The 27,350-nt window shown below is 47.5% G+C and overlaps 1 protein-coding gene across 1 annotated transcript in view; it reads right to left on the bottom strand.

The window, feature by feature from the left end:
- Positions 1-136: 136 nt before the first annotated feature.
- The window catches only part of LOC105451775 (neuroligin-4, X-linked-like), a 32,389-nt gene continuing 5,175 nt past the window's right edge, over positions 137-27,350 (bottom strand). The window contains exons 2-9 of the mRNA XM_011692441.1: positions 22,240-22,537; positions 19,014-19,166; positions 17,883-18,083; positions 8,340-8,532; positions 6,909-7,353; positions 4,493-4,766; positions 3,820-3,966; positions 137-3,718 (exon numbers count right to left, since the gene is read on the bottom strand). Coding sequence (XP_011690743.1) covers positions 3,069-3,718; positions 3,820-3,966; positions 4,493-4,766; positions 6,909-7,353; positions 8,340-8,532; positions 17,883-18,083; positions 19,014-19,166; positions 22,240-22,537 — 2,361 coding nt within the window. The 3' untranslated portion in view covers positions 137-3,068. The remainder of the gene's footprint in view (positions 3,719-3,819; positions 3,967-4,492; positions 4,767-6,908; positions 7,354-8,339; positions 8,533-17,882; positions 18,084-19,013; positions 19,167-22,239; positions 22,538-27,350) is intronic.

Here is a 27,350-nt window from a genome sequence, read left to right as displayed (position 1 = left end):
AAATATAACTTCGTCTCTATTTGATTAAATGCGTTTTATCTTTAATACTTTTTTAAATATTTCACGCTGATCCGAAGTTCAAAACAATTACATAACTCCGCTGCTCGACGAATGATCGACAAAGATCCGCCATGTATTTTTATAAATTGGCATTTATTGTTGTACAGTGAAATTTACAAATTGGTTTCTCTAGACTATAACACGTATTTAAATTTTTTTACTGTCGTTTTACGTGCGTCAATACATACTACCTTCACGCAAGTATCACAACGTGTTAAAGAGTCATATCATCCGCGAACAGTTACTTTGAAAAATTACACGTAATGACGTATGTACGTACTTAAAAACTAGTAGTCGGCAATACGATTTTACGCGACACCGAGCCTGTGCATATTACGCTACATGGTACTTAATTACAGCTTTACGTTCTTAATCGTATTGATACATATGTATAGTTTCATGTGCCGAGGAGTCGTATGTAATCAATTGGATGAATCTTACTTCTTTAGACAGTCTCTCAATATTCAATGATTTTGAAACTCAGTCTAGATGGAAAAAGAGGTTTCTTCTTCTAATGATAACAAGTTAAATGTTGTTAGAAAATTTCAGTTCTCGTAAATATTACCTGTTATCGTTATGTACGAATAAATTTCAGGTTTACAATCTTACCACAATTTCAAGAATCAAGATATAAACGCGATAGAAACGTCTTTAGCATGTAAAAACCTATTAGTGATCGTGTTTGTAATGTTTCCCGCTTTTCATATTGCTGTGCTTGATCTTCGTTATGTTGAATATTATCGCAATTCATCGCATGCCATTATATCCTGAGAAGCGCATTTCATTTTCGCGCGCGGACCGATTTAGTTGCATATACAATAACTGGGATGACTTTCAAAACTTAGTATCTGCGTGGAGTCTAGTGGTCTCAGCGATCTCAGGTCATGAATATTAATACGGGATTAAGAACTCTCTACAAAGACAAAATGTATCTCTGCAAACACGAGCGCGATCACGTCTTAGGATATTTGGTCGTGAAAGAGAGAGAGAGAGGAAGAGAAAGTTCTATACAAGTCGACAGTTTTAATTCTATTTTAAGAGAAATTTACTTTTTTTTTTATCGTTACATTTTTTGAGCAGATATTTGATCTGGGCGATGATCTCAATTTAGAAAGGCCGCGTACTAAGAAATTATGTATTCCACGAATTTTAGCTTCAAAGAATCAAAAGGGTCATCAAGCAAGTTTATTTTTATCTTTTCACACACATAAGTAAATTTACTTAAAATTAAAAATTACGCCGCTATCCATTTAATTCTGTAATATAGTATTAATTAATTCAAATGCATTTTAATTAAAAATATAGACATGTGTTCAATATATCGATATTTAACTTTTTTTCCCTTGATGTTAATACTGTCCAGTACTTGTACTTTGCATGTCAAAGTAAAGGAGAATATACAAGATGCGTTGGCAGTCGCAAATCGAAGTCACGAGGGTTGCGAGAGAGGAAATGGTTTTACGGCGGAGCGTGTATATGTCATCACGATAAGGAGTTCTAGCCGCGATTTTGTGGCGGTACGATACTTATGACTGTCGGACTATATTCTCTACGAGAAGAACACTCAGCGGAAGATCGAGTCGGCCCTCTCGAAAGTCGTCGCGCCCGACTTCGGTCGTAGTCCCCGATGCCGTTTCACGGCTTTTGCTCCGTCGAGTTGCCGCGCTCGTGATTGTGCACTTGCACGACAGGTAACGCGGCTGGAGAATTGCGCTTTCCGCCCGAGTAAACTTTCGCGAGCACTCGCGAGCGCTATTAAGCCGTTCTCCTCGACAGGATCGAAATTACACGTTTCGAAGGATGTAGCTTGGCTGTGTGTCGCGGAAGGGCGGAAACGACGAGTGCACTTTCACTTTACGGATAATACCTTCGCACACCGTATTCGTTTCGCTCGCAAATAACGGGACGCTTATCGCGTCCGATCCGTTTGATTCGCTTCGAATCGAGTGGCCTCTTCCGGGCCAATCGATGCTTTACAAAGCAGTCGCCGAGACGGTGGAATGCGATCGTGTACATGGCTTTGGTATTCCGATTCCGTTTCGAGATCTCTTAGATCGGATTCGTCATTGTCGTCGTCGTCGTATAGATTACCGCGCGTCGATCCGCACGATATTTTTTCTTATACGTATAATTGCTCTTTACTAGAGAATTCAATTTAGAGTTTTTTTTTCCAGCGAGAATTTCATTATAATTTCGTCTTGATAATTCCTCGTCAGGCGCCCATTTCTATGATATCGAAAATATCAACACGTTTCCTTTACATTACTGTAGTGATACTTAAGGCCACCTATTTGCCACGGTCTCTGAATGAATTAGGATTTATTCCGACGAGTTGAACGGCTGGGAAACGTATCGATATCTTCAGTTGCGAAAAAAAAGTCCTTTGAGTAAAATATCTTTTGAGCACCTGATACATACGTAATATAGCCACGAGTTACGATGAGTACTTTTAGCAATCACTTTCTCAAAAACAACAGAGAATATTCCGTCTCTTTATAAGTAGCAACTACGTACACAATTCACGTCTCTATTAGAAATAACGGCCACGTGCAATCTTACATTTCTATCAGTAGAAAGGACCGGTCACAAAGTTTCCTAAGTAGTAGTAGTCGGGCGCAATCTAGCGGTAATAACAGTTCAGTAGCGCGACCGCGTTATAAACAGCCACGTCGCGGCACCCGTAAGTAGTAACAGTCGGCGATAATCGGCCATTTTCAATAGTAACGGCTACAGCCAAGACGCTCTTGTCGTGACTGTACGGTCTGTACGTTGGCTATCACATCCGACAATTCACGCACAATGCACACTGTAAAATATCTATTACAAATCCTTTTCGTCCGTTGAATTCGTGTTACGTTCGCGATAAGAAATTCCCGTTAAACGGCACTGTCCAGCGATCGATCAAGGGGACAAATCGTTCAAAATCTGGACTCCGTGGTGGCCTTCTCCGCGTCCACGAAGGTCACTCGCTTCGTCCGTGCGTTGCCCTCTGGGGGCAACCCCTAATGCTATACGGATATCTCTTGTATCTGCACGCGTTTCTTGATGGTGTTGGTGCTGCCGGCAGTGGTGAGCGAACTGGTAGTTCTGGCGGGCGGTCTCGGAGGCATCGTTTCCTTGTGGGCGTTGCCGCTGGTCCCGTGGCCGGATCTCGGGTCTTTCCTCAGCTGCTCGCTGTCCTGGCCGTCTTGGGATTGCACGAGCTGCTGCTGTTCCTGGATGGAAGGGCTCCTCGCGAGGGTCGTGTACGAGGGGGGTGGCTCTTGAGCGGGTCGCGGATTGTCGGAGGACTTCATGGACGTTCTAGTGGTCATCGGCAGAGACTCCTGTCCGTTCGGCCTGCAATCCATGGCGGCGCGTTTCTTGTCGCGATCCCGCTGGTAATAAATGCCAGCGAAGATCAGCATGTTCAGAACCAGGAGGATGCAACCGACGCCCACGGTGATGCCCAGGGCAGTGGTCGTGCTGTAGTAATGGCGGGACGCCAGTCTCTGCAGCAGCTCGGCATCGTCCTCGGAATCGTCCAGAATCGGGGTAATGTCCTCGATGAGGCCGTCCTCACCCCCCGTGGACGTGCTGCAGGCGGTGGTCGAGGAGGAGCTCGTCCGTGTCGTGCCTGTCAGCGGCAGTGGCGTGTACCATTCATCCCGAACCGGTCCTGAATAATAATAAAGTAGAGAATAATTTGAGTGAGATGCCAAACGCGAGATAAATAAGAATTTGTAACTTTCGCTTCTCACATACGAAAGATAATCTCACCTGCGTAATAATGATCGCCTCGTTCCCGGAAGTGATGATGCCGCATGGAGACGTCGTCGTCGCCAGGACGATGGAGCTGCGGTATCAGATTGAGCCATACAGCCATTTTGTGGCCGCGATAATGGCTCTTCATCTTCGGCTTTAACGCTAAAATAAAATTTCGAACAGTTAAAAACGCCCGTCCTCCTTTGATTGAATTATCTGCAGCGCCGTTCCACTAAAGGATAGTTATTACGTATTAATCAATCGTAAATGTGCAATTGAGCAACGTATTGTCGCGTAATAATTATTAATAATGAATTCAGTGTAATTATCGAATGCATTAGAGTAGTATCTATATAATTATATTATCGGGTCATTTTGCATTCTCATTCAAAAGGATTGCTCCTTGCGTCCAATTAAACTTTTCAAGGAAATTTCAAAGAGAGCGTCGAGGCACGACGAACAAAGTACACACTCTCTATACACAATCGAAATTCTGAAGAAAAATTTTGAGGGAATTTAAAAAGATCGCGACGCTTCACGAGAAATGTAAGACGGAGGAAGAAGGCGCTTTGTGGAAAATTAAATTTATCAAAAAATAACGGGGAAAATTTCTCTCTCTCTTTCTTTCTCTCTCTTTCTCTCTCTCTCTCTTTCTCTCTCTCACCATGCGGTTTCGAGCGCGACATACCTATCGTGAGATACTGCTGAGATCCTGTCTCATATTGTTCCCATGTGAGACCGCGGAATCGCGTCTTCTCCTTCGGCGTGCCGTAGTCGACCGACTCGATCTTGTGCGGTTCGTTCGGGTTGCCGGTCTTGGCGAAATTGGTGAAGAAGGTGAGTACGGCCTCCGCAACGCCCTGGTCTTGTCGGGAATAATTCCGCGGGAAGAAAGCCCCGCCTGCCACCAACGGCAGCCCGAAAATATACGGTATGTCTTCCCCACGAACGCTCCCCAGGCGCTGCAATGAGATTTCCCACTCAGAGAGAGAGAGAGAGAATCGCAAGAGCCCGCGCGCGAGCATCCCCGAGCTCCGTAATCGATAATTATACGCGGACAACACACTACTACACCGCGCACTCGTATAGGCGCGAGTCTATTATATAATATTTACTCTAAACCCGCAATTCACGTAATTCGTAATTCATATGGCGCAGTTGTTAAATCATCAACGGCTATTGGCGATTGTTTTATTTAATTAACCGAAACAGAATATTAGTTAATTATTGATAGCTAATTACTAGAATTTTAGTTAATTAATAGAATCGTGACGATATACGATTGCCCGCGAATTGCGAATGGGGATGCTCTCTCTCTCTCTCTCTCTTTCTCTCTCTCGACCCTCTCCAGTAGTTTACCGGCCTACATATAATCTCCGACAGCGAAATTCTCCATCATGTCTGCGTGAAATGAGGTGCCGCGTATTATACCACTGGATCCCCATTAGCACGCGGGAAAGAATGTACGACGAGAGGGGTGAGGGTGGGGGGGGGGATCGTGGCGCACAGGCGGAAAACGCCGCGATTAACAATTCAAATAAATTCATCGCATTTGCATTCAGTGGTCTTGATATCGCTTTCTTATCTCTCTTCGGCGCGGCTTTTTCCGCCTTTGTCTCGGCTAATTCGCTCATTTCTTTTTTATCGCGCGCCACTGGTAAACCAAGTGCGACGACGACGATGACGTTACGATTGTGTTCGGAGCGTCGCAGGAGTTAGTCGCGATTACGCGAACTTATTAAAGGGGAGAATATTTCGCCGGGCGCTTAATTAAATCTCGTTTCGCGCACATGTGGAGAACGGGAGAGCGGGTTGGCGGAGGGAGGGGTGAGGGAGAAGAGAAGGTAACGTTGATGCTCTGAATCGCTGTTAACTACACGACCACTTGCACCCCCCCTCCCGCGCGTCGTGCGCGGGATTAAACAACTTTCGGGGGGTCCAACGTGACGCGCACCGTTAACGCTGACTTTCGTTGTTTCTGCGCGCGTTGTTGTTTCCAAATAACGCCCGGGAAGATAATATAACGCGAGGAAGATAATATAACCTCCGCGCTCGCCGGAGATAATTCGTTTTCTTGAATATAACAAACACATATACCGTACACGAAATTTCTTAAGCTCTCCCCCCCCCTTCTCCCCTTCCCCTCTGCCGTGCGGATTCTCCTCTCCCCGCCTGAAATTGAAAACGTCAATCTGTTTCCCTGTCGCGAGTTTAACGCGCCGCTTGGCAGCGACCTTACAAATTGGCCGATATAACAATTTCTTTCTTGTCCTCCCGATATTATTATGTCAAGCGTGACAAATCCCCGTCATTCCCGAGACAAAATGCGAACACGGTGCGCGCGGGTCGCTCGGGGCGTTTTATTAAATCAGTGTCTTCATCGTGAAGTCATGGCCAGCGGTTACCAAGCCGTGGGTATGGATCGAGCGCGACGCAGAGTGAGACGGATGAGCTACGAGGACGAGTAGGATCGAGAGAGAATTTGTGTGTGTGTATGTGTTGTGTGTGTGTGTGTGTGTGTGTGTGTGTGTGTGTGTGTGTGTGTGTGTGTGTGTGTGTGTGTGTCGGGTAGGGGTTGAACGGGTTGCTTCCTTAACTGGAAGTGCCGGCGGACTACTAGGTGTCGAGGGCGAACGTTAGTCTCTCTTCGGGACGTCAAGTTAATGGAGTTAACTCAGACTTAAGCAGCGCGCGTCTCTACCTCTTCCGCTCTACCCGCACCGCCATCCGCTTGTGTTAGTGGCGGCGCGGGTGGCTGTGTGTTACGACAGCGTGGACGATATCGTTTCGCGATAGAGAAAAATCGACGCCTCGAGATACTGCGGATATCCCCCGTCGATCGACAACGCTAAGTTACGCGATTTCTTGCTTGCCTTCGCGTATACCGCCGCGCAAATTCTCCTCGGAGAAAATCTCTTACCTGCCCCGGAAATTTCTTATCGTTGGCTATTACTTAAAAGCTACGTCGTGAAATTCCGATATTTATAAGAACAAAATGACTACGAGGTGATAAAATTTCTTCGCACCGAGGAACCTCTTGTACAAGGTTCGCCACCTGCAAGCTTTCTCGGGTAACGATAACGACGTTGTCACTTGTCTGTTACCTGCACGTAGCCGCTGTCCTTGGACTGATGATTGAAGTGATAGAAGTACGTCTTGGCGCCCCGCCTGGCGTGGTAGAAGGCGATTCTCATGAGCGGCGCGACCGTGTGACCATCGCTCAACGCCTCCATCGTCGAGTCCCGTATTATGATGGGGTGAAGCACCGGCTTATCCCAGTCCGTGTACTCGTTTCTCACCGCCGAGAAGATCTCGTTCAGATGGTAGACGTAAGCGTTGCGGATGAAGGTACGGAGAATGCGATTCCGGTGGTCCTCCTCGAAGCCGAATTGTATGTCGTTGTTGTTGAAGTCGAGATTCGACTCGGTCGTCGAGACGCCCAGGATCAGCGGCACCTTGATGAACGCGTCGCTCGCGCGCTCCATGTCCAGACCCGCGTCGGGATTGTTTTGGTCCACCGGCAGGCCGGGCCCGACGCGGGGCACGAATCTGGAACGGGGGGAAAGTCAGACACCCTCCTCTCGCTCGCGTGCGAGCGACCGCGATACTAATTGTTATAATAAGGGTATTAAATCAATAAAGCGAGAGCTATTAACCCGCCACGATCCGACGGTAATCCGATAATAATTCACGGCGTACGCGCGCGCCGTGATTATCCTTGCAATTAGTAGTATTGCAGATACTACTTCATTTCGACCTCGCGATAAATGTACTTGTAAATGCGCTCGCTCGCTGCACAGCCTAATAGTTAATCCTCGCGAGCCGTCTGGAATCGTCGCGAATAATGCAAGTTGTCGACGGAATTTAATTTAAGACCCGGTGTGTGACTTTCTAGATTTTCCCCGATATCTGATTGCGCTTCCCTCCGCGTAAACGTCCAACGTGGCAAATTTATAACACCACAATTAGATCTTTAAATATCGCTGCACGTGCAGTTTCGACAGTTCACGGACAGTTTATCATAATTCACCGCAGCCGTGGACTCATGAAATTGTTATAAATTTGTAGCGCAGTAATTGCCGCTACGCTGGCCAGACGTCATTTTTTTTTAACGTATCAATCATATATCTGTTGAATTTTTTACAATCCGGCATTTTCCACTTTTCATCGAAATGCATAGCTCCAATATTCAGACGATGAATATGAATCCCACGAGATATATATACATATGTGTATATGTATGTACATATATATATACATATATACATGTATATACGTATGTATATGTGGCACAAACGGCGCGATTTCAAGGTAATATTTATTACGTCGACATGCTATCATAAATAAAAAGATTGGAAAAGAGGTATCGATGCATTCCATCTGTGCCAATTTCGCGATACATATTTTATTATTTTAATTTTCGCTCGTCGAAATTTCCAAATGTTAAACTGTCTGTCTCCCCGAGAGAAGGGGAGGGGGGGGGGAGGTGAGAACACTCCCCAAAACGCTTCGCTCGTGTCTGAGTGAACGCTCACCTGATTTCCGGTAATTGCACGTCCATGAGGGTCTTCAGCGGTACTCCACGGAGGCAGTCGGCTATGTCCTCGTCACCCTCGGTCGAGCAGCCCATCTGCTCGCCGATCTTCGTCCTGAGATCGTTCGGATCGTGCACCGAGGCCCAGGGACTTAGTGCCGAGCCGCTGGATAATACCACACGGTGAAATAATCCTGCGGAAGAAGCAGAAGCGGTTGGGGCACGCAAGGAGCGACTCTCGCGATTGAGGCACCGGGGGAGAGAACCCTTCGCTCGACGCGCTAAGCTCGTCGTAACTCGTGTATATATATCGGAATGGCGAATACGGCAGGATATCGTCAGCTTCCGGCCGATCGAGCGGAAGCGATGAGCCCGACGGGGGAGTTTGCCCCAAAATGGTTATTATCCTCGCATGGATAATTAGCGACGGACGTAAATATGATCGCGCGCCGTAATACGCCGCTAACACCCCCGGATTGTTTTCCGCGCGGGTCGCGGAAAATCCGAACGAATTAACCGCGTACGCGCGATTATTGGGCGATTAAAAAAACCCGTTACGAGGAGTTGCAGTTGAATTAGTCGTTACGAGAGGGGCGGAAAAATACGTTTGTGCAATTTTCAATATCCGATCGGCGGTGTGTATTATAGGAAGAAATTTTTTAGGCATGCAGGCGCGCAATTAATATACCGCGCACGCCATTTCGACGGTCGCCGACGGCGAAAAACGACGGCCGTTGAAACGTGGAAAATCATATGCCTCCATGGAAAATTCATGCTAATTGGAAGGGATATTGCAGAATCTAATTAATCTCGCTTTTAATGAGCTGAATTTTATGACGTAACGCAGCGGAACGTTTTCAAGCGGCGCGTTAATATCGCGTTTGATAGTATCTCCAGCGCGCGCGTACGTATTCCGGTTACGAACCGGAAAATCATATTCGCCGGCAAACATTTATGCTGACGCTAAAGTCGTTTATCGAACGTCACTGGTTTCTTTATGAAAATCGCTGTTTCGAATGCAAACACAGCGCGCGCGCACAGCGTGGCGCTCGTCCCGCATGCAGCAGCGAAGAGAAATATTAGGCAATATGTGTCCAACATAAACATTCGCGTATCGTTGATGCGCGATACAAATATTTATATTTTATGACTTTACACGCGCTCGACATATTCGTGCAGGGCACACGTTTAATTTCTCGCATAAGTGACAACAGTCTGACCCGCGAGTAACGCTAGTGGATACTCTTCGACTGGCGTTTATTATCCGGCGGTTTTCTCCGTTTTAGAAAAGTTTCCCGATTAAACGAAAGCAGAGATTATTAAACAGTTTGATATTTTTTTCGAATTTATTCCCTGGGGTCGGAACCCGGTCGGAAGGGTCGGAGAAGTGTAACCAGCGAACGCAGCTTCGATTTTGCAATATAAAAATCCCTGCCTTTCTACCTGATCTTTAAATACAACATAAACATATTACTATCGGCGAAATATTATTATCGCTCCATTGGCATTCATGGAATGCGCCGAGTGCGCGATATTCCCTCGCCAACTACTTAGGAAACGTCGCATCTCATTATATTAAATCTGTTCGTCGCGCGGCGCTATTCCAAAACGGCGGAATCGCGGATGCGTTTAACGTGGAGTTTCCGCTGCCAACGAGCCGTAAAACTGGGAAAGAAGTCGCGTAGGAGGAAAGCGAGGAGGACGCGGGAAGACACGGAGAGAAAGAGCGCGAGATCATCCTCGTCTTCCGTCACACGGGGCCGCGCGGTTTCATCTCGACTCCGAAGCAGCGCGCGCGGCGCAGATCGGTAGGGGGTGCGCGCATTATACGCGGTGACCCGAGGGTGCCCCCCCCCCCTTTCGGTTGCTTTATCGCTATTATTATTAAGAGGTGCTGCCTGATGCGCTGCACACCATCCGTCCCCTCTGGAGCGTTGCCAATGGCGCGCGATACGTCTGCGGATGAGCCGGAAGGAAAATACGGATAATCCATCCGTCGGTGGATCCCCGACAGCTAATCTTGAGCGCGAAATGTGCCATCGCGGATTTGATTCCTCGTATAACGTATATACAGTTATATCGTCTGTCTCTCGTTCTCGAAATTGTTTCCACAATTCGCGCGATTCGACGAACGTCTCTGATGTGTTTCCTCCTGTCCGACCGCTGCGCTTCGTGCAGCGGCGACTTCGTGGCGCTGGGACCAATTATTGTATATCCAACTGCGGCCCTTCCTCCTCCCCGTACCAGATACGACGCGGAACGTCTCCGTGGCTCGCCGTTCCCGCGCGCGGCGTCGTTTTCGGCGTCGACGTCTCGACCGCGCGTATATATATATATCGTGCCGCCGATAATAGACATCCGCGATTGCGCTCCTTCCTTCTTATTTCTGGCGAGGCACGTTTCACGCAGGGAGTCACGGCCACGGAGAGAAACTCGATTTATTCCCTTCGATAGCATCGCGTCGCTCCCCGCATCGCAGATTGACTATTGCACGTCGATTCCGACATGCGCGCCCGATATTCGTGACGGAGGATCGCTTCGATCGAAGCCTCCCCCTATCTTTGCAATTTTAGCAATGTCGTTGAACTCCCCCCTCCCCCTCCTCCTCCTCCCCGCCCTTTTCCCCCAAAATTCCTCTATCAAAGTATATCTCGAACAGTGCACTTCACTCTCTTAATCTCAGACACGTTATTTTATTTACTGTCGGCTAAAAGAAGCCGAAGTGCAGCGTCCACCGCGCCTGCCGAAATAAACGACTCGCCTCGCCGCGGATCCTCGACTTCCTCTCGTCCCGCAATTACTCCATTTTTCATCCGGTTCCAGCGCGACTATTGCAGGCTTGTACTTTGGGAAACGTGTATTAATAAATGTTGCGGAAGAAATACGGATCGCCATTTCTACGAGGGGGGAGGGGAGGGGGGGGGGACAGCGAAGAGCCGCCGGCCAGCGGCCATCGCGCGCGCCTTCCATCGCGCAGACGACATTAGCGTCGCCAGGGTTAACGCCCTTAAACTGTCACGTTAAACCACGATATTTCACCCAATGCCCTGCCCGTCCCTGCCCCCCTCGTCCGCGCTTTCTCCCGCCCCCGTCGTTTCGCGACTAGCCTCGTTCCGCCAGCCCGTACCATAATTCCTCCACAATGTCATGTCCACGATACGAGAGTGTCGCGTCGCGTCGTGTCGCGACACGTCGATGAAATTTCGACGTGGGGCTCCGGAACCGCGGGGAGCATCGGGAGGGACGCCATCCCATTTCGACGGGGATCATTTGATCTCCTTCACTTGATCTCTCTCATCATTGCGCGGCGCAATCATCGATACTTCGCCTCGCTCATCAGCTCGGGCGACGCCCGGCGTCGTGGCGCCGGTTGACGAGAGAACGAACCCCTGGAAAATTGACGACGGTGCCTGCCTCGGTGCTTCTTGATGACGTGAATAATGGGCTCCTCCGGACGAGCGCGACGAAACAGACCGCTGGAGGGGGAGGGGGAGGGGGGGGGGGTGCGAAAAAAGTGGAGCGAAGGCGCGCCGCGCGGTCGGCGGAAATTGTATACTTTTCGTTAGCGAAGCGACGAAAGATTAAAGGCAAACAAGAAACAACGGCGCGTGACGGTGGTAATCAGGCCGGCTTACGTTCGGGGGATGGATTTTCCCGGGCGCTGAACGCGGCCGGGCATCGAGCGGCCGGCTTGGCTGATCGTCGTTCAGGAACGCGGTATTACCGCATCACGGGATGACCAGTGCCCAATCGGGACTTCTCAATGACCCGTATATTCGCTCGCGTATAGTTATATGTACATCCGGATTTTTGTCGAATTTCACCCGACGCCGAATGTCGGAGCCGTCTCTCTTCGGGATTTGCGATTTTCTGTCGCAAGAAGGATCTAAATCTCAATTAGAGATTTCTCGAATTTCCGACGAATCCGCAACAGAAAGTATCGTCGACGGTTACACGAGTATATATACGCATCGGTTTTATGGAAAAATAGATTTCGTTCGATTGACGCTTTGATGGGCGCTTTCCAATCGTAGATGAGGGAGGATTTCGTGCAAAGTATATCACTATAGTACGCCGTCGAAGTTCAAAGATATAAGCGCGAATGATTTTTATTTTTTTTTTTAAAAGGATTTTGATTTTCCAGCGTTCGTTAAATGAAATAAAAAATAATGGACTAAAAAGATGTATTTGTTCCCGGCCGAGGGTTTTTTCCCCGGTATTTCGCTGGGGTTTGGGAAAAAATTCGGCATTCATCATGCGCACGGGTTATGCGATATTCACGCACCGATGATATCGATGCCTTTTACCGGAGGAAAAAAAAGCGTTATCACCGACGATGTTCATCTGCGGACGTTACCGAGAGCACCGTAATCTTGTCGTTGGAAATATTATTTTCTTTAAAGAGGAGAGGTAAAGGCGCTTAATATCCCTTACTACTTAAGAAAAAAAAAAGAGACAAAGATAACATTGTCGGCGTCGCGTCGGTTCTGCGGGAGCGACGTGAATTTTCATCCAATTCAGGAAGAATCCTATTTGGTTGGCACGCAAATTGTACTTTGAAAGGAAGCGACGCAAAATACGGCGGTTCTAATTTATTTTCTTCGTTGACGGAGAGAGAAGAAGAAGAGACTCGCGGAACGGAATGTCCGTCTACTTACTCCGCGCGGCCACGACTTCAGGACCGTCGTCGTATCGGGACATACTCTCACGCTCCTCTCTCCGCTTCCCGCCGCTGACGGTTCAGTCGACATTCCGCATGTAAATTACTTCGTGCGTCTCGTGAAAATTCTATGAACACGTACAGACCTCCGGGAGCGCTATACTGATTGAATTAAGTTTGAACACGTAAGAGCGAAAACTGCCGGCCGGTACTCTCGAGGGCAGATTGCGCGCGACACACTTAATTCTGGCTCTTCATTAAATTCTAACGTTCATTAATTTTATTGAAATACTAGGTTTACCACCGGGAGAAAATTGTTGATGATAATTCCGAAAGTACGTTAGGGAATGAATAAATTTCGGTTTGTATTATATATGTATTTAAACAGTCTATCGCTGAGTGCACATTGTCGACGCAATGGTATACATATTTTGAATGTCGAATAAAATGACGGCAGGTATTGTGCCGGTTAATATAATTCAATACTTTGAAAATAATTGAATAGCGTTACATCGAAATTTCGTGCGTTAGCGGCCTATCAAAAAACGATTTTCGACGATCGTCGAGATGATAGAGTAACACGCCGAAATCAATTCTGCATCCGGGCGATTGTACGTGGACCAATAACGACGCGGTTCTCGAAAATCCGGGAAATGGTCTCTCTCTTTTCCTCGCGCTCTTTTTTCCGCAATGTCACCGGGACGTTTCTCTCCCCGGGTTATTTTTGTCGGTAACGAACTGCAAAATAGAATGAAGGGGGTGCACGCCGCGCGAAACGGAAGACGCGAAGGTAGAAACGCTGTTTGGAAGCTATTTTTATGACTTATTGTTATGCGTGGTATTGCATGGCGCTTGGCTTTTCTCATCGTATACCATTCCCACGGGACACGGCGCCCGCTTTACACGTTTCTAATCGTAATAAATTTTAATAACAAATTTCGTAATTATTTTTTTGAAACACTGGGGTTCGCATTCAATAAATTTAAAGTAAAGAATTAAACATCATTTTGCACGAAAATTTGCAGAATTAATAACTTATTGGATTATTTTTCTTTACTTCATATATTGATCTCTGTGTTGATCTACCGAACTTCACCGTTCCGTTTTCATGCGAGATATTTTCAGAAAATAGAATCCTGTTTTTCTCTCTCTCTCTCTCTCTCTTTTTCTCTCTCTCATATTCGCACAAACATAATCCGTAACGCCGTGGACGCTCGAGTTGCCATGATATAACCGTGGCGGGGTCTTATACGTCTCAGGGTGCAGCGAATCAGACAATTGCCAGGAATCACACTCGGTTGCCTCCTTGATTACTCACGAAGCCAATCGCTCGTATCTCTGGTCCGTGAGAATCATGAAACTGCTGGAGGAACGGATACGACATCGAGGCAGAGAGAGAAACAGTAATTCTAGAAGAGGCGATGTTGCCTTCCAAGGATTGAAGAATCCACACACATACACACGTACACACACACACACTCGCACACATACGCAACATAGGAGTGCGCGCGCGCGCGCGAGAGAGAGAGAGAGAGAGAGAGAGGAGAAGACGTTTCAAGGCGTGCTGCACACGCTCGGGTCTTCGCTCATAAAAAATTACAACGGGGGAGAAACGATAAATCGAGACTGTCTCCCCGTGCCATGAGAAGCTTATTTCTCTTGTCTCTTCCCGGGCGATGATACGTAACGTCGACAGTCTTCTCGGGATTGAGACGGGGAGGCGGGGAAACCGCGCCCCAAACACCCCTGGGAGGACCAGAAGAAGTGGCTTTCTGAATTACACGAGAGATCGATGTAATACGAAACGTTTATGTCTCCGGCGGTGCCCCCGGTGTGGTGGTCGGCGGGGGTAGGAGCGCACCGGTCTTCATTTATCATCGAACATCGAAATCCGCCGAAGGCAGACAGCAGCCAAGCTGCAGCAGCGGGAAAGCAATCGTACCTTCGACGGCTAGTTATCGACGGGAAACCCAAACCGATCGTTTTGCAACTTTTTACGCAACGCCAGGCAAAGCCATTAGCCGTTTCCCCGCGTAATCGTATCGAGTACAACAAAATGCACCGGCAAAAAGCGGATTGCACGCCGGGAACGCCGCGTGTTGGGCACCGCGAAAAATCGTTGGAAATCAACGTAACACCCGAATCGATTTTACACCAGTTTCAGTGCAACTTAATCCGGAATCCTTGTTACGACGCGTCGCGCTTTAACCGAACCGAATCGAGGTGGACAACGCGCGTATACCTATATATATATATATATATATATATACAATATATCACGTTCCCGCGAGTTTCCTCGTAACCGCGCGTCCGCGCGATATGTAAAGGGTCTATTAATATTTTCGCAGCGTCGTGGCGAAACAACTCTCATCGACACTTCTCCATTCATTCCATTTCAGTCTCCTATTAACTTTGCATAACTATAATATATGTCCCAGACCGACCGACCGTCCGAGCCGCATCCCGCTGCAATATTCAGCGGCTGCGGACGATGCATTCGTCTGCGAGAGAAGCTAATGTCGTTTGTCTGAAGTAAAGTATAAGGGAGTAGATCTCTCTTTATATAAGGTATATAAGGCCCCTTCGCGGTCACCGAGAGCTTCAATTATTTCCAGAAAAGAAATTAAGACCTTTCTCTCTCTCGGCACGGATTAAAGATCGATGCATCTTCGTTGCCGCTTCGCCTCCGTGACTTCGCTCCGTAACGCCGCGCGCAGTTTTCTCCTTCGAGAGAAGAGCATCCTGCCGGCTCCCGCAATCTCTGGGCAGCGGTGGCAAGAAGTGCGGAACCGCACCTGGTCTCGCGGAAACCACCGGCGGCGCCCGACGGAATCGAAGGAGCGGAAAGTGCGGTAAGATCGGAAAAACCGACTGACCTCGGCGGCGTCCGGGATGCCAAAGAAAAGCGGTTTCCCCGAGGGTCCGTCTGCCGTCTCTCCCTCTCTCTTTCTTTCGCTCGCTCGCTCCATAACCGACCGGAGTCGAGCCTCGAAAGGAAGGATGGCGCGCGGAAGGAATGCACAACCAAGAGCGATGCTCCCTTCTCGTGATGTAAACTGTTTGCACTGTTTCCGGCACAACCGGAGGTCCGGGAAATGGCCAGACGGGAGAGTGGTTCCGGCCGACCACGACGGCGAGAGCGACCATCTCTATCTCCCGGCATGCCGCTTATCCTTCGTGTTCCTTCTTAGCGCCCGTTCCGCCTGTCTGAGCGGCCATTTACACTTTCGGCTTTTCCTATCGACGGCGACAACTTCGTGATTGAGGGGTTCACCGCGAAGGGAAACAATATATGCTGCTTTTCACGACTGTCACTCCGAAATTCATTTTCAACTGATGTATAGTCGCGATTTAATTTTGCCTAAATAAAACGATTAATTTTGTAATAAAAACGTAAGAATGATTTTTTTTTAAGTATATTGTATATCTTAATAGATAATTTGATGAAAAAAATCGTGCTTTTCGAAAATATAAATTATTGCATCTGGGATACGATTTAAGCGCGCCAAATCGAATGAATCTGGACCGTCGATTATGCGAAGCACGTATGGGTGGCGGAACGGCCGCGGCGTTAGTCATAATTTGCCTGATTGGCGCGGAATTAGTGTCCAACTATATCACGCCGTAATCGCGTTCGCGTGGATTTATCGCGCGGCGATGTATTTACGACGCTTTTAGCGTCGCTCCGCTTTTGTTCCACGCGGCAGCTCGGACGCGCGCGTCCCGAGGACCATGCATTTTTATTATTGCGCAATTTCCTCGCGCGTCCCCCGCGCTCCGCGAGTAGCCACCGCGGGGAATCCCATGGCCACCTGAAGGGACAAAAGCCGGGAGGATCGTTCAATTTCGGCCGGTGTTGTCCGGCGACGATAAAAAAAAAGGGAGGGAAAGAAGGAGAGAGAGAGAAAGAGAAAAAGGAAGAGTCCTGCGTCTCGCTTTCTCCTCTCATCGAATAAAATGGAGTCCTGCAATTTGTCACCCCGAGCGCGGTGATGTTTTTTTTGAGAGGACGGACCAACCCTTCGGTTGTCTCCTCCACGAGACCCTCCGCCGACTAATCCCCGGACGATTAATCTACCGAAGGTCCTGCAAATAGCGTCTCCTCCGCTTCTAACCTGCCGGTTATTTCGCCAGTCGAAGGGGGTTTTCAGCGCCGATCCATCGCGCCGACAGGTCGGAATCGATCCGATCGCGCGCGGCCTCCCCCGCTCGATTTACGTCGAATTTCACGCATGTATTTTCCGCCGGGCGAAACGGTATCGGTATCATTTTTCATTGTGTTCCCTTGTCGTAAACAACAACGTTATTAATACGTTAGCGGCGTTACGTAAATATTGGATCAAGTTACTCGACAAGCAAATATTTCCGCCGCCCTCAACACCCGCTGTTTATACCGTCCTCGCCCGATCGAATTGATTTATTTTATATCGCGGCGGTCCATATCGCGGCGAGAGAGTGACCGATGAACTGTTAAGCCTGACGGCACTGCAATGACGGCATTAACCTGTCAACGGGGATTTGACGGGCGCGCTGAAAAGGAACGAGCGGGATGTATATATATATATATATATCTTCGCAAAGTAATACGCACATCGATCAGTCGGAAATTGAGTGAGAACGCCGAAAGACACGCCGTGAGTGCTCTTGTTCGGAGATCGCTCTAGATATACGCAAATCGTTCGCAAACATAAGTTTCTCCCCGCGCCGCGTCTCCTCCCCCTAATTACCGGGGGTGGCACTTAAATCGTAAGAACGTTCCGTTAAAACTGGAATCCTACGGAATTCAGCGCGCTTCGTGCGCGTTGTACGCGAGCGAGCGTTCGGAGTACGGAGTTCGAAGGATTAATTGCTAATTGCGCCAGAGCAGATTCCTCCCTCTCCTACCTTTGCTGTAAGGCGCGAGCAGCAGCAGATTCACCAGCGCCGCTCCGGTATCGTGGCCCATTAGAGTTATCCGCGTTGGATCGCCGCCGAAGGCGCCGATGTTTTCACGCACCCAGCGGAGCCCCATCGTGATGTCCTTTAAAGCCAAATTCCCGCCGGAACCGCTCGTTCGGTCGGGGAACGGGCGAGTCCTCAAGAATCCTGGAAGGACGCCAAATCGTTCGCGATTCAATCGTTCTCGCGGATCGCACGCGATATCCTCTTCCTTCCCCTTATTGCATTTCCCTCTTTCTTCTTTTTTTAATCTCCCGTTCTCACGCAACATTTGCGATGCGGTTGCATTCCGATAAAATTTCGCCCGCAAGTGTGTTCTCGAATTAAGAGATGAAGATTTTTTATTTTATATATATAACGATTGGGAAATTTCATTAAAAGAAAGATTTTTACGCGAAATATAAAGAACGATATACACACGCAGTGAAGATTCAATTTAACGTTTCTCGACTGCAGTGATAATTAAACGGAACGTGTAAATATTCGTTACGCTATTAAGTCATAAACCAAGGCAGTTTGACAAGTAAATAGATAGAACTGACATTTTCGGACTTTCGTATATTCGCAGCGCACTACGACAGAGATACATTTTGTGGGTCTTCGAAGTGCCAATATTGACTTAAGAATGTAAATGGTTTCTACCTCTCTACTTCGGAGAGTATAGCAGTTAATGATTCGAACTTACTTTCGTGGAAGTGCGCGAGTCGTGTAATAAACGCGCGAGAGACGACTTTTCTGTACACTACTGCAGAGACGCGGTGCATTTTACGATATTAATGATAAGATAATTAATCAAAACTTGAAATGAAATACCTAAACATTATTCAGTATACAAAGATATACTTAAAAAAAAAAGGTATACTTTCTGCGAATTTTAAAATGACACATTCAGAAAAGTATAAGGAAAGTTCTAAATAAAAATCGAGGAGAGATTACGAGCTACAAATTATGGTTTATCTTAACGCAAGGTGGATGTCATTTGGAATCTCTTTGTCCGTGGGATGTTGCGTCAGGAGGTTGCGCTTAATGAAAATGCTTTTGGGGATGCGGGACGGTTGATTAAAGGGTGGCACGTACCTAAGATGCCGAGACGATAGTTGAGCGTGATCACTATGACGTGGCCGGCGCTTGCCAGGACCGATCCATCGTACAAGTTACCCGATCCCCATTCGAAACTTTCGCCGTGTACGTACACCATCACCGCGTACGGCGCCTCGAGTCCTCGAGATCCTGAAAGCAGCAGGCAAACGGGTGTCCGCTCTCTCTACCATTTTCTTCCGCGAATAAACCTCTTATCCGTATAAACCTCCCATTGACAGATCCAGCTTTCCCGTAATACCGCGGCGACATTATCGCTTACGCAGCATTATGCTTACCCGCTTTTATTCCCTCTTCCCCTTCTCCCCCACCCCCCCTCCCCCGGAAGCGAGTCGCAAAACGTAAAGCGACGAGATTGCGAGAGCTTTCATCGTTTTAAGAGTGTGTCGTTCCTCTTCACGCGCCTTGTAACTTCGTTTCGCGATATTGTTTACACTCTGGACTAAATTCAATCCCCCGAGTCTTTCGCGAGCGTTTCTCGCCCTTATGAAACGTAAAATAAAATCATCTCTGCAGCCATGGGTTAGTCGTTTTCGCCGTTTGCCACCTGCGCAATTAAGACGACTAATTGCATCACGTAATCCACGCTAAGGATCCAGACTCTCTGCGAGCTCGTCACGTGTCTTTTCACGATTTCGCGAAATCGTCGGAAACGCGGCGCATCTGTACGGTATCGCGATTCGTCGCACGTAGAGCGAGACTGCGAAAGAAAAACCTCATAGCGCGCGCGCGCGCGTCAAAGCTGTTCATTTACCGAGAGAGAGAGAGAGAGACGAAGGGGAAGAGCAGGTGCGCCACGAAATATTTACCTCCCCTTTGAGCAACTTCACGCGCCGATCGATCGCCGCGCTGCCGCGACTTCTTTTCACGCGTGCAAATAAATAACCGCGCGTCCCGCGATCGCGGCGCGGTTTACGCGATCGCGCGGGGATTCGTCCGGGACGCATATCCGCGCGGATCCGGCGCGTTACGGCGGCTATCGTAAACGCCGCACGGCATTGGGAGTTTGGAAAATCATCCCCGATAAAACGGATACCTTTTTTTTTAAACGCTCGCCTTTTACGACGGACGTAAAATTTTACGCCGAGAGGCGTCGCGTAAGCCGGAACCGGAGGTAAATTAAAGCGAAAAGCTTGTTTTAATAAGGCTTTAGGATCACGCGACGCTTTTTTATAGATCTGCTGCACGGGGTTTTCGTGTTTGTAAGTACTTTGGGAGATTTAGGCGAATACCCTCTTAAAAACATCTCCACGGATCCTCCATGATCCACTGACGTCTCCGTCAGCCGCGCGGGTTTCGAGATTAAAAGTCCTCATTTAATTGATAATCGTCTTAACAACTAATAAACCTGGAGCATGCGTTTATCCGTTCGCCGCGTCGCAACTAATTAACGTCTGTCTGTTATACGATTTATACTACATCGGATTACCTGTCTAGGGAGACATCCTAAACCACCACCACGAGAGAGAGAGAGAGAGAGAGGCGGATTCGCGCGCCACCGAGTTACGTGAGCTCGCAATCATCGTAGTTAGTAATTCAATCGCGCCGCGCGATCTTACTTTGATTATCCGTTAACTCGTAAAACTAGCCCAATTAGTATCGATCAACCCGAGAGTGCTCGACGCAACGTCGCGAAGCCACTGTCTTTGTCGATTATCGAATGCAAATCGATAGTCGTGCATGTGTTGTCTTATCATTCCGGGCTGTGCTCGGCGCGCGATCGCTTATTGAGCAGCCGCTCAAGGCGACCGTTAATTGTCCTAATTGTCGCGATATCGCCGAACCTGAAATCGCCTGAAAGCATCATGCAAGGGCGGTAGTATAAAGTAGTACGCGCCGCTCTCGATTAGATTTTTCCACGAAAATTGGAGTTTTTTGCGAAGCAAAAATTCTCGGATATGATTGATCTACAATCGCTTTCTCTGTAACTCAATTGAGAGCTGCCTTTTTTTTTTACAGCTTCTTACTCTCCTCCGCAACCTGCTGAATAGCCGTGCCCCCGTGTTATTCGCGTAGCTCGCGCAATTTTCAATCCTCATCCCCCGTCTCCCTCTTCTCTTTTTAGCCCGACCGAGGTTACGGCGCAGACCGGCCGCTTTACGTTGCAAATTCGCCTCTATCTTTCATCGCGCGCCGAGCAACGTGCGACGTAACGCATGCGGCTGCTCCCAGGTTGATACTACCCGGCACATAAAGGTACTAATTACTTTAGGACTAATTACTTTAGGAAGCAACTTGCGCCGTGTAATACTATACGGACGCATAAATTGTCGGCACCGATAGATAATATAGTTGAGAATTTCAGGAGCCGAATTATGGCCGCAGCCTGCATCCCGGAACTTTAACAACCCCCTCCGACGTAACGTGTTATTTTCCGCCGCATAAAATCTTTTTTTTTTTTATTTTTTTCTAGTCGTACAAAATTAACCCCGAGTCGATTGCATCTCCTGAAAACGTTAGCATCGCCGATGCATAATTTTAAACGTGAAATCAATTCGAGCTTTTTATCCGCTCCGAAACATTCGCGCTCGCAACGCGCGCGAGCGCTTTGGACCATTAAATGTTAGTAATCTTTTATAACGGAGCATTTTAAGAATTTATCCGAAGCCGCCGTATAAACGTGCGTATATATACGCGTTCCCCTTGAAGTAAAGATCGATCGAGAATTGATAATCGAGTTGCAACTCTCGTATAAACTATGCTGCTTAAATAAATAATAATAAGATGCGAGAAATACATTATTTATTCAGGCAAGAGTTGAACTTTCATTAACTCAATGTGGAGTAGCTTTACTACCTTCCCGAAGAATAAAGACCTTCATTAAAACTTATTATCCCTTTTATTCTGTCAGGAACTGGGGAACTTTACGTTACTGCCGAGGTACTTTAGGCGACAATAGAAACGTAATTTTGCATAGCGCCTTTTAAGGACGTTATTTATCGCGTGACCTTGCCCTCTTTTCGTAATGACAAAAAAAAAACAAAAAATCTACCTCTTCGAGGTACTACGTCATAATTTAATCGCTAATGAACGGAAGTATTACGGGAGAGTGGATCGCACACGTGTAACGTACTCAAGAGCCGCTTGTCTGAAGTAATTTCGCTAACGCTTCTTCAACTAATATACGCGTCCGCGGTTGGTTTATTCAAACGGTTAATGTGATTAAATACTATTAAATAGATCCGACTTATGGACCCCCTCTTACCGCTTCCGGGTATGTACAGATTGAGGAAGAGGCAGTCCTCGCTCTGATTCGCCAGGAAGACGACCATCTTCTTGAGCTGCTGATACCTGCCCTGCGGCATCTGCGAGAGCGCGGCGGTGTTATTGGTGAGGTCCGGATAATTCTGCGGGCACACCGCGCCGAAGGTGTCCGCCAGCTTGACGCCGTTCCAAGGTATCGGCGAGATCGGGGGTCGAAACCTCAAGTCGCCGACCGGGGGCGCGGCGTAGGGTATCCCGCGGAACACCTCCACGGGGTCTAAGTGCCGGCTGTTCAATTCCTGCAACGAGAACGATGCGAAATAGATTTGATAGATCCGTGAGGCGAAACTATCCCCCTTCCGATTTCATCGCTATCTATTTTAAAAATGTCCTCGACCATCTATCTCTGCGACTTGTTTTACCGAGATACAACAATGTTTATGTATGTGTATGTGTGCGTATGTGTGTGTGTGTGTGTAGGGGGGGGGGGGCGGATGTATCAGTTTTATATCCCCGGGTTTTATCAGGGTCGCGGTTTTATCGATTCCATCCGGCGTCTTGGGATAGCTCTCCGAAATTGATAAACATGAACTCTCCTCTCCCTTGTTCTTCGGCCGTCCGTTCGCGCAAGTAGCTTCTAAAATACGCTCGGATACTCCTCCGCGGAGATACATCGCTCTCTCTGTTCGGGGCCACACGGATCTCTCTCCGTGAAGGGAAAAACGGAAACAGACAGCCAGAAAGCTAGAAAAGCTCCTCCTCCTCTCACTCTCTTTTCCACTCCCTCCACCCATGCACTCAATATCCATTTCATCCCCACCGCGCATCGGAAGCGCATCGGGCGAGTGTTTCGAAAAATACTCGGCTCGCGTGAGAAAAAGATACGATCCCGGCCTTCCTTAAAATCAGAGCCAGTGATTAAAAACACTGCGCGAGAAGGGCGAGCTTTGATTTTCGCATTTGATGAAAACGTCGCAACGGCCGAAAAACGCGCGACGTACGAGACTGAAAGAGACAGAAATAAGCAATAAGAAGCGATTCAAATTACAAAAGAGAGGCTTTGGTTATATATATATATATATATATATATATATATATATTTCGCGGATGATATTTAAACATTATTCGAATTATATAAGACTGAATAATAATAATAATAATAATAATAATAATAATAATAATAATTTGCTTCTTTTAGCAAATTATTTCGCGCACATTTATTTCAAAAAGACTCGCGGAGACGAATCGATCGCGTAAAAAGTTCTATTTCTCATAATATATAATCGAGAACGGGAAAAATTGCTGCTCGGTCGCATCATGGAAACAATTATATGAGAAGGACCGATAGATCTCGTTTGCCACGGCTCGACTTTAATTGCGTCACCGAGTGCAATTGGGAAAGGTCTGCCCCGGTCGAAATGGTCGTTCTACGATTCGCGCTGGAAATTACAAAGTTCCCTTATCGTATCGGCGTCGCGTTTTCAGGATCGATGAAAAAAAAAAAATGCGACCGTTAAAAAGTACGAGAGAGAGAGAAATTAGAGGGGGGTGGGGGAAAGGGAAAGCTGAAGAGAGACGGGGAGACAAAAGAAGGAGAGAGGCGAAAATGAGAGTTATTCGACTCGACATTTCCAATTGCATTAAAAATTAAATGCGCGTCATGCGACTGCCGATAACAATCGGCGCTTATCGAGGCTCCCATAAAATCCCCGGGGATGATGGCGATGACGTGGATGAAATATTAATTTCGCTCCATGAGTTTGCGAATTTTGTTCTGGCTGACGATCTCGTAATTGACTCTTGTCCGGCAGTTAAAATATTAAAAAAGGAAGAAGATATATCGACGCGTTATATACGACTAAAAAAAAGATGCAATTTAAAAAAATAACAAATAAATTTGAATAAGCGGAAGAGGGAGGGGAGGGGAGAAAGAGAGACAGAGAGAAAGTTTCGAAATTTCGTATGTACGAGCACGTTCGTCCCGGTTCATGGCGCAGCTTGTTATTTTACGATCACGGCATTCATTTTCGTATTCCCCGGGCGAGCTATCACGTAGTTGGAAATAAATTCCCATTACGGGGCAACGGTGCGGGGAGCTTAGTGCGAAATCGCAAGAAAATGGAAACACACGGGGGCGCGTGTGTTCGACGAAAGGGACGCCGTTCGTGAAAAGATTCGCGTGCGAGAACGGCGTTACAAGTACGAGCAGTTTCTCTTCGACCTCGCCGCTCTTTCACCGCCATACGTCGTTCTTTATAAAATCAGTTCCGTGGCGAGTGAAAGAGAGATTTTTAAGTAAAGAGAGAAAGAGAGATTTACTATAAAATCTCTCTCATACATCGGCATTTTCTGACCGCGAGATATTATATATACGCGTCAATCGCGGCGCTCTTCGCGAATGTCCATAATACATCTGATGACGCACGGATAATGCACTGCAGGGCGCAGCTACTTGCGAATTAAAGCGCACGTGGACACGGGGTAAATAGGTCGAGGTGAGAAAATTCGAGATATTAATCCCCGATTCCAAGCGGAGGTACCATACGTTTACTCCGTCAACGAACCACCATTAAACCCTATAGCCGCGGCGCTCGACAGACGCCGAAATTTGCGCGACTCACGCTTTGACGCGGCGCCTGCAGTCAATCCTGCGTGTCGCGCGATTCGCGATTGATGCAGTTTGGCACGGCGTGTGTCGAATTCGATAAAATTTAAATATTAAATTGAACTCTCCCCCCCCCGTCCCTCGATTTAAACACCCGTCGATTTGGAGCCTTTATACATTTTACGATATTCCCTGCTGCCCAGAGAATAATTATATGCACGCTGACCTTTGAAACGAATGTTACACGAGTTTGTTATTTCAATGACATCAGCCTGTCCATTAATTGCGCTAATTTGAGATAATGAAATGACACACACAGCTGCATAACAGCTATCCTAACATTTTAGAAAATTAGGCAATTACGTTTATGGCGAAACTTCGACTGCGCACGCTATACGGCTGCCGTATTTCAGTAAGCAAACATAGCCGCAAAAATTTAATCTCGTTACCGCGCGTATCAAAAAATAATACTCGCCGTGATAGGGAATTAATTATAAATTTGTTCCGGCAATTAAGGGACTCCCATGTGGAGCCACGTTGCGAAAATCGATCGATGCGCGCCGTGGCTCCACGCCTGCCTATTGTTAGATCCCGCGCCCGTTTCAATCGGGCGCTTTTCAGTTCGAGTAATAGTCGCGCAATAATCTTATCTGCACGATGGGATGAGACTTATGGCCGGATTATTGCCTCTGTCTGCTCCTTTCGGGGCGAGACGCGGGGGAGAGGGGAGAGAGGGGGGGGAGGGTGGCGGACGGGGAAGGGTGGCAGAAATGCGGAACGGTTCGTGGGCGGACTGCGTAACGGTGCCCGGTGAATTATTATAATCTCTCGGCGAATGGAACGAATTTTATTTCGAAATCAGTCGCCCGCAGACGTGATCGTAATTCTCATTATTTGCGGAACGCGGGGAACCTCTTTTATTTTTTCTCTCATGCCGAACTGGGAAGTTGGGGATTTGCTCGCCGGTCGGAACTATATATAGATTCGCCAGAAGTAATAGACTTTAGGAGACATTATGCATTTCGACGTTCCCCCCCCCCCTCCGCCGTCTTTTTCTCTCTCGCAAAGATTCACTTTAAACCCGCTCGAAAAATTCATCATTAAAATTGCGATCTGATACGCGCAACGTGTAACGTTCTCGGTGTCGACGAGACGACAACTGATGTTGCGATTACCCCTTCGTTGTTCTCTCTAAAATGTCTTCCTTCCTTTTAAGAGTTTAACAAGAACGATGAGCCCGGGAGTTCGTGGAGAGTGTCTCCGGGAGACAAGCTGAGGAGGTTTGGAGGGCAAAGGTGAAATCGTCCGTTTTCTTTTTTGCCTGCCCTCAATGGGACCGAGGGAAGCGAGTGACGGAATAAACCGGAGGGACGAGAATGCTATCCCGAAATCTCTCTTCTGGATACAAAGTGAAATTGATGGCCCGCATTTACCGGCGCACGTGTTAGACGGAAACACGTGGGAGAGAGGGAGAGAGGAGGGGTGTTACCAGAGCTAGACAGTGATGCGCGCCGTCGATCCCATCTGCGATGCATCCCCAAACGAAATGGCTGGTAAAAAAAAAAAAATCTATTATGTATATATACGTTCGGTGCAGTAATGCGTGCGGTGCAGTGCGCCGGAGATAAGCCGATACTCCGAACTCTGAACGGCGGGCGTGCGACGCGCGGAGTTGGATTGCGAGCGCAAAACGAGAAACGCTCTGTTTATCTGAAGACAGCATAATTTCGCGACGGGGGCTTTGCTGATTTATCATTTCGGTTGTACGTACGTTTTGTACGCAACTGTACAGCGGTACTGCCGCACGACAATTTGCATACGTTCATTCGTTTCGCGACAATTGTTACCCTAAAGGGATTGTTTACATTTCTCGCGTGCGCGATATTCATTAGGTCCCGCGTATGGAGATGATAACAAGCGAAATAAATTTGGTTACGTCATAAATTACGGATGCGACGGTGAGCGAAGGACAGGCGTGACATCGCTAAAGCGAAGCAAATTAATACCGCGTCTCTGCACATTCGCACGCGTATATATGTTTAATTGTGATAGGAGTTTCGCATTAATTAGTGGTGGATATTATGCTTCGAATTTTATATGATCTATGATAATATATCGCGGCGGCGATAAAATGTGATTATCCCTTTTATAAAGGAAAAAAAAAAAAAAAATTGATCGTACTTTCCGAATTGAAATGCTTTCTAGAGGCGTCAGCCGTGTCGAGTATAGAGCTGAACGCGAGTTGCGAGAGTTGCGTCGGAAAAATAATTCTACAATCCTTATCGAGCCGGAATACCGGACTGTAGATGCGGCAACAATTATGCGGTGTGTTGTTGCAAAAATTCCAGAGGGATGATTTAAACGGGACGATAAATTACGTAAATTTAGAGGTATAATAAATTATGTGCGCGACAAAGGAAGTCGAGCGGAAAAATGGCGAAGATACGGAGGATTTACGTCAGCCGTGCACACACGGTCCAATAACGGTCGTATGGAGGCTTTTGCTG

Source organism: Wasmannia auropunctata, unplaced genomic scaffold (assembly GCF_000956235.1).
Source record: "Wasmannia auropunctata unplaced genomic scaffold, wasmannia.A_1.0 LD336044.1, whole genome shotgun sequence".
NCBI classification, from domain to species: domain Eukaryota; kingdom Metazoa; phylum Arthropoda; class Insecta; order Hymenoptera; family Formicidae; genus Wasmannia; species Wasmannia auropunctata.
The sequence above is the reverse complement of the archived record's forward strand: the minus strand, read 5'-3'. Positions and strand labels throughout refer to the sequence as shown.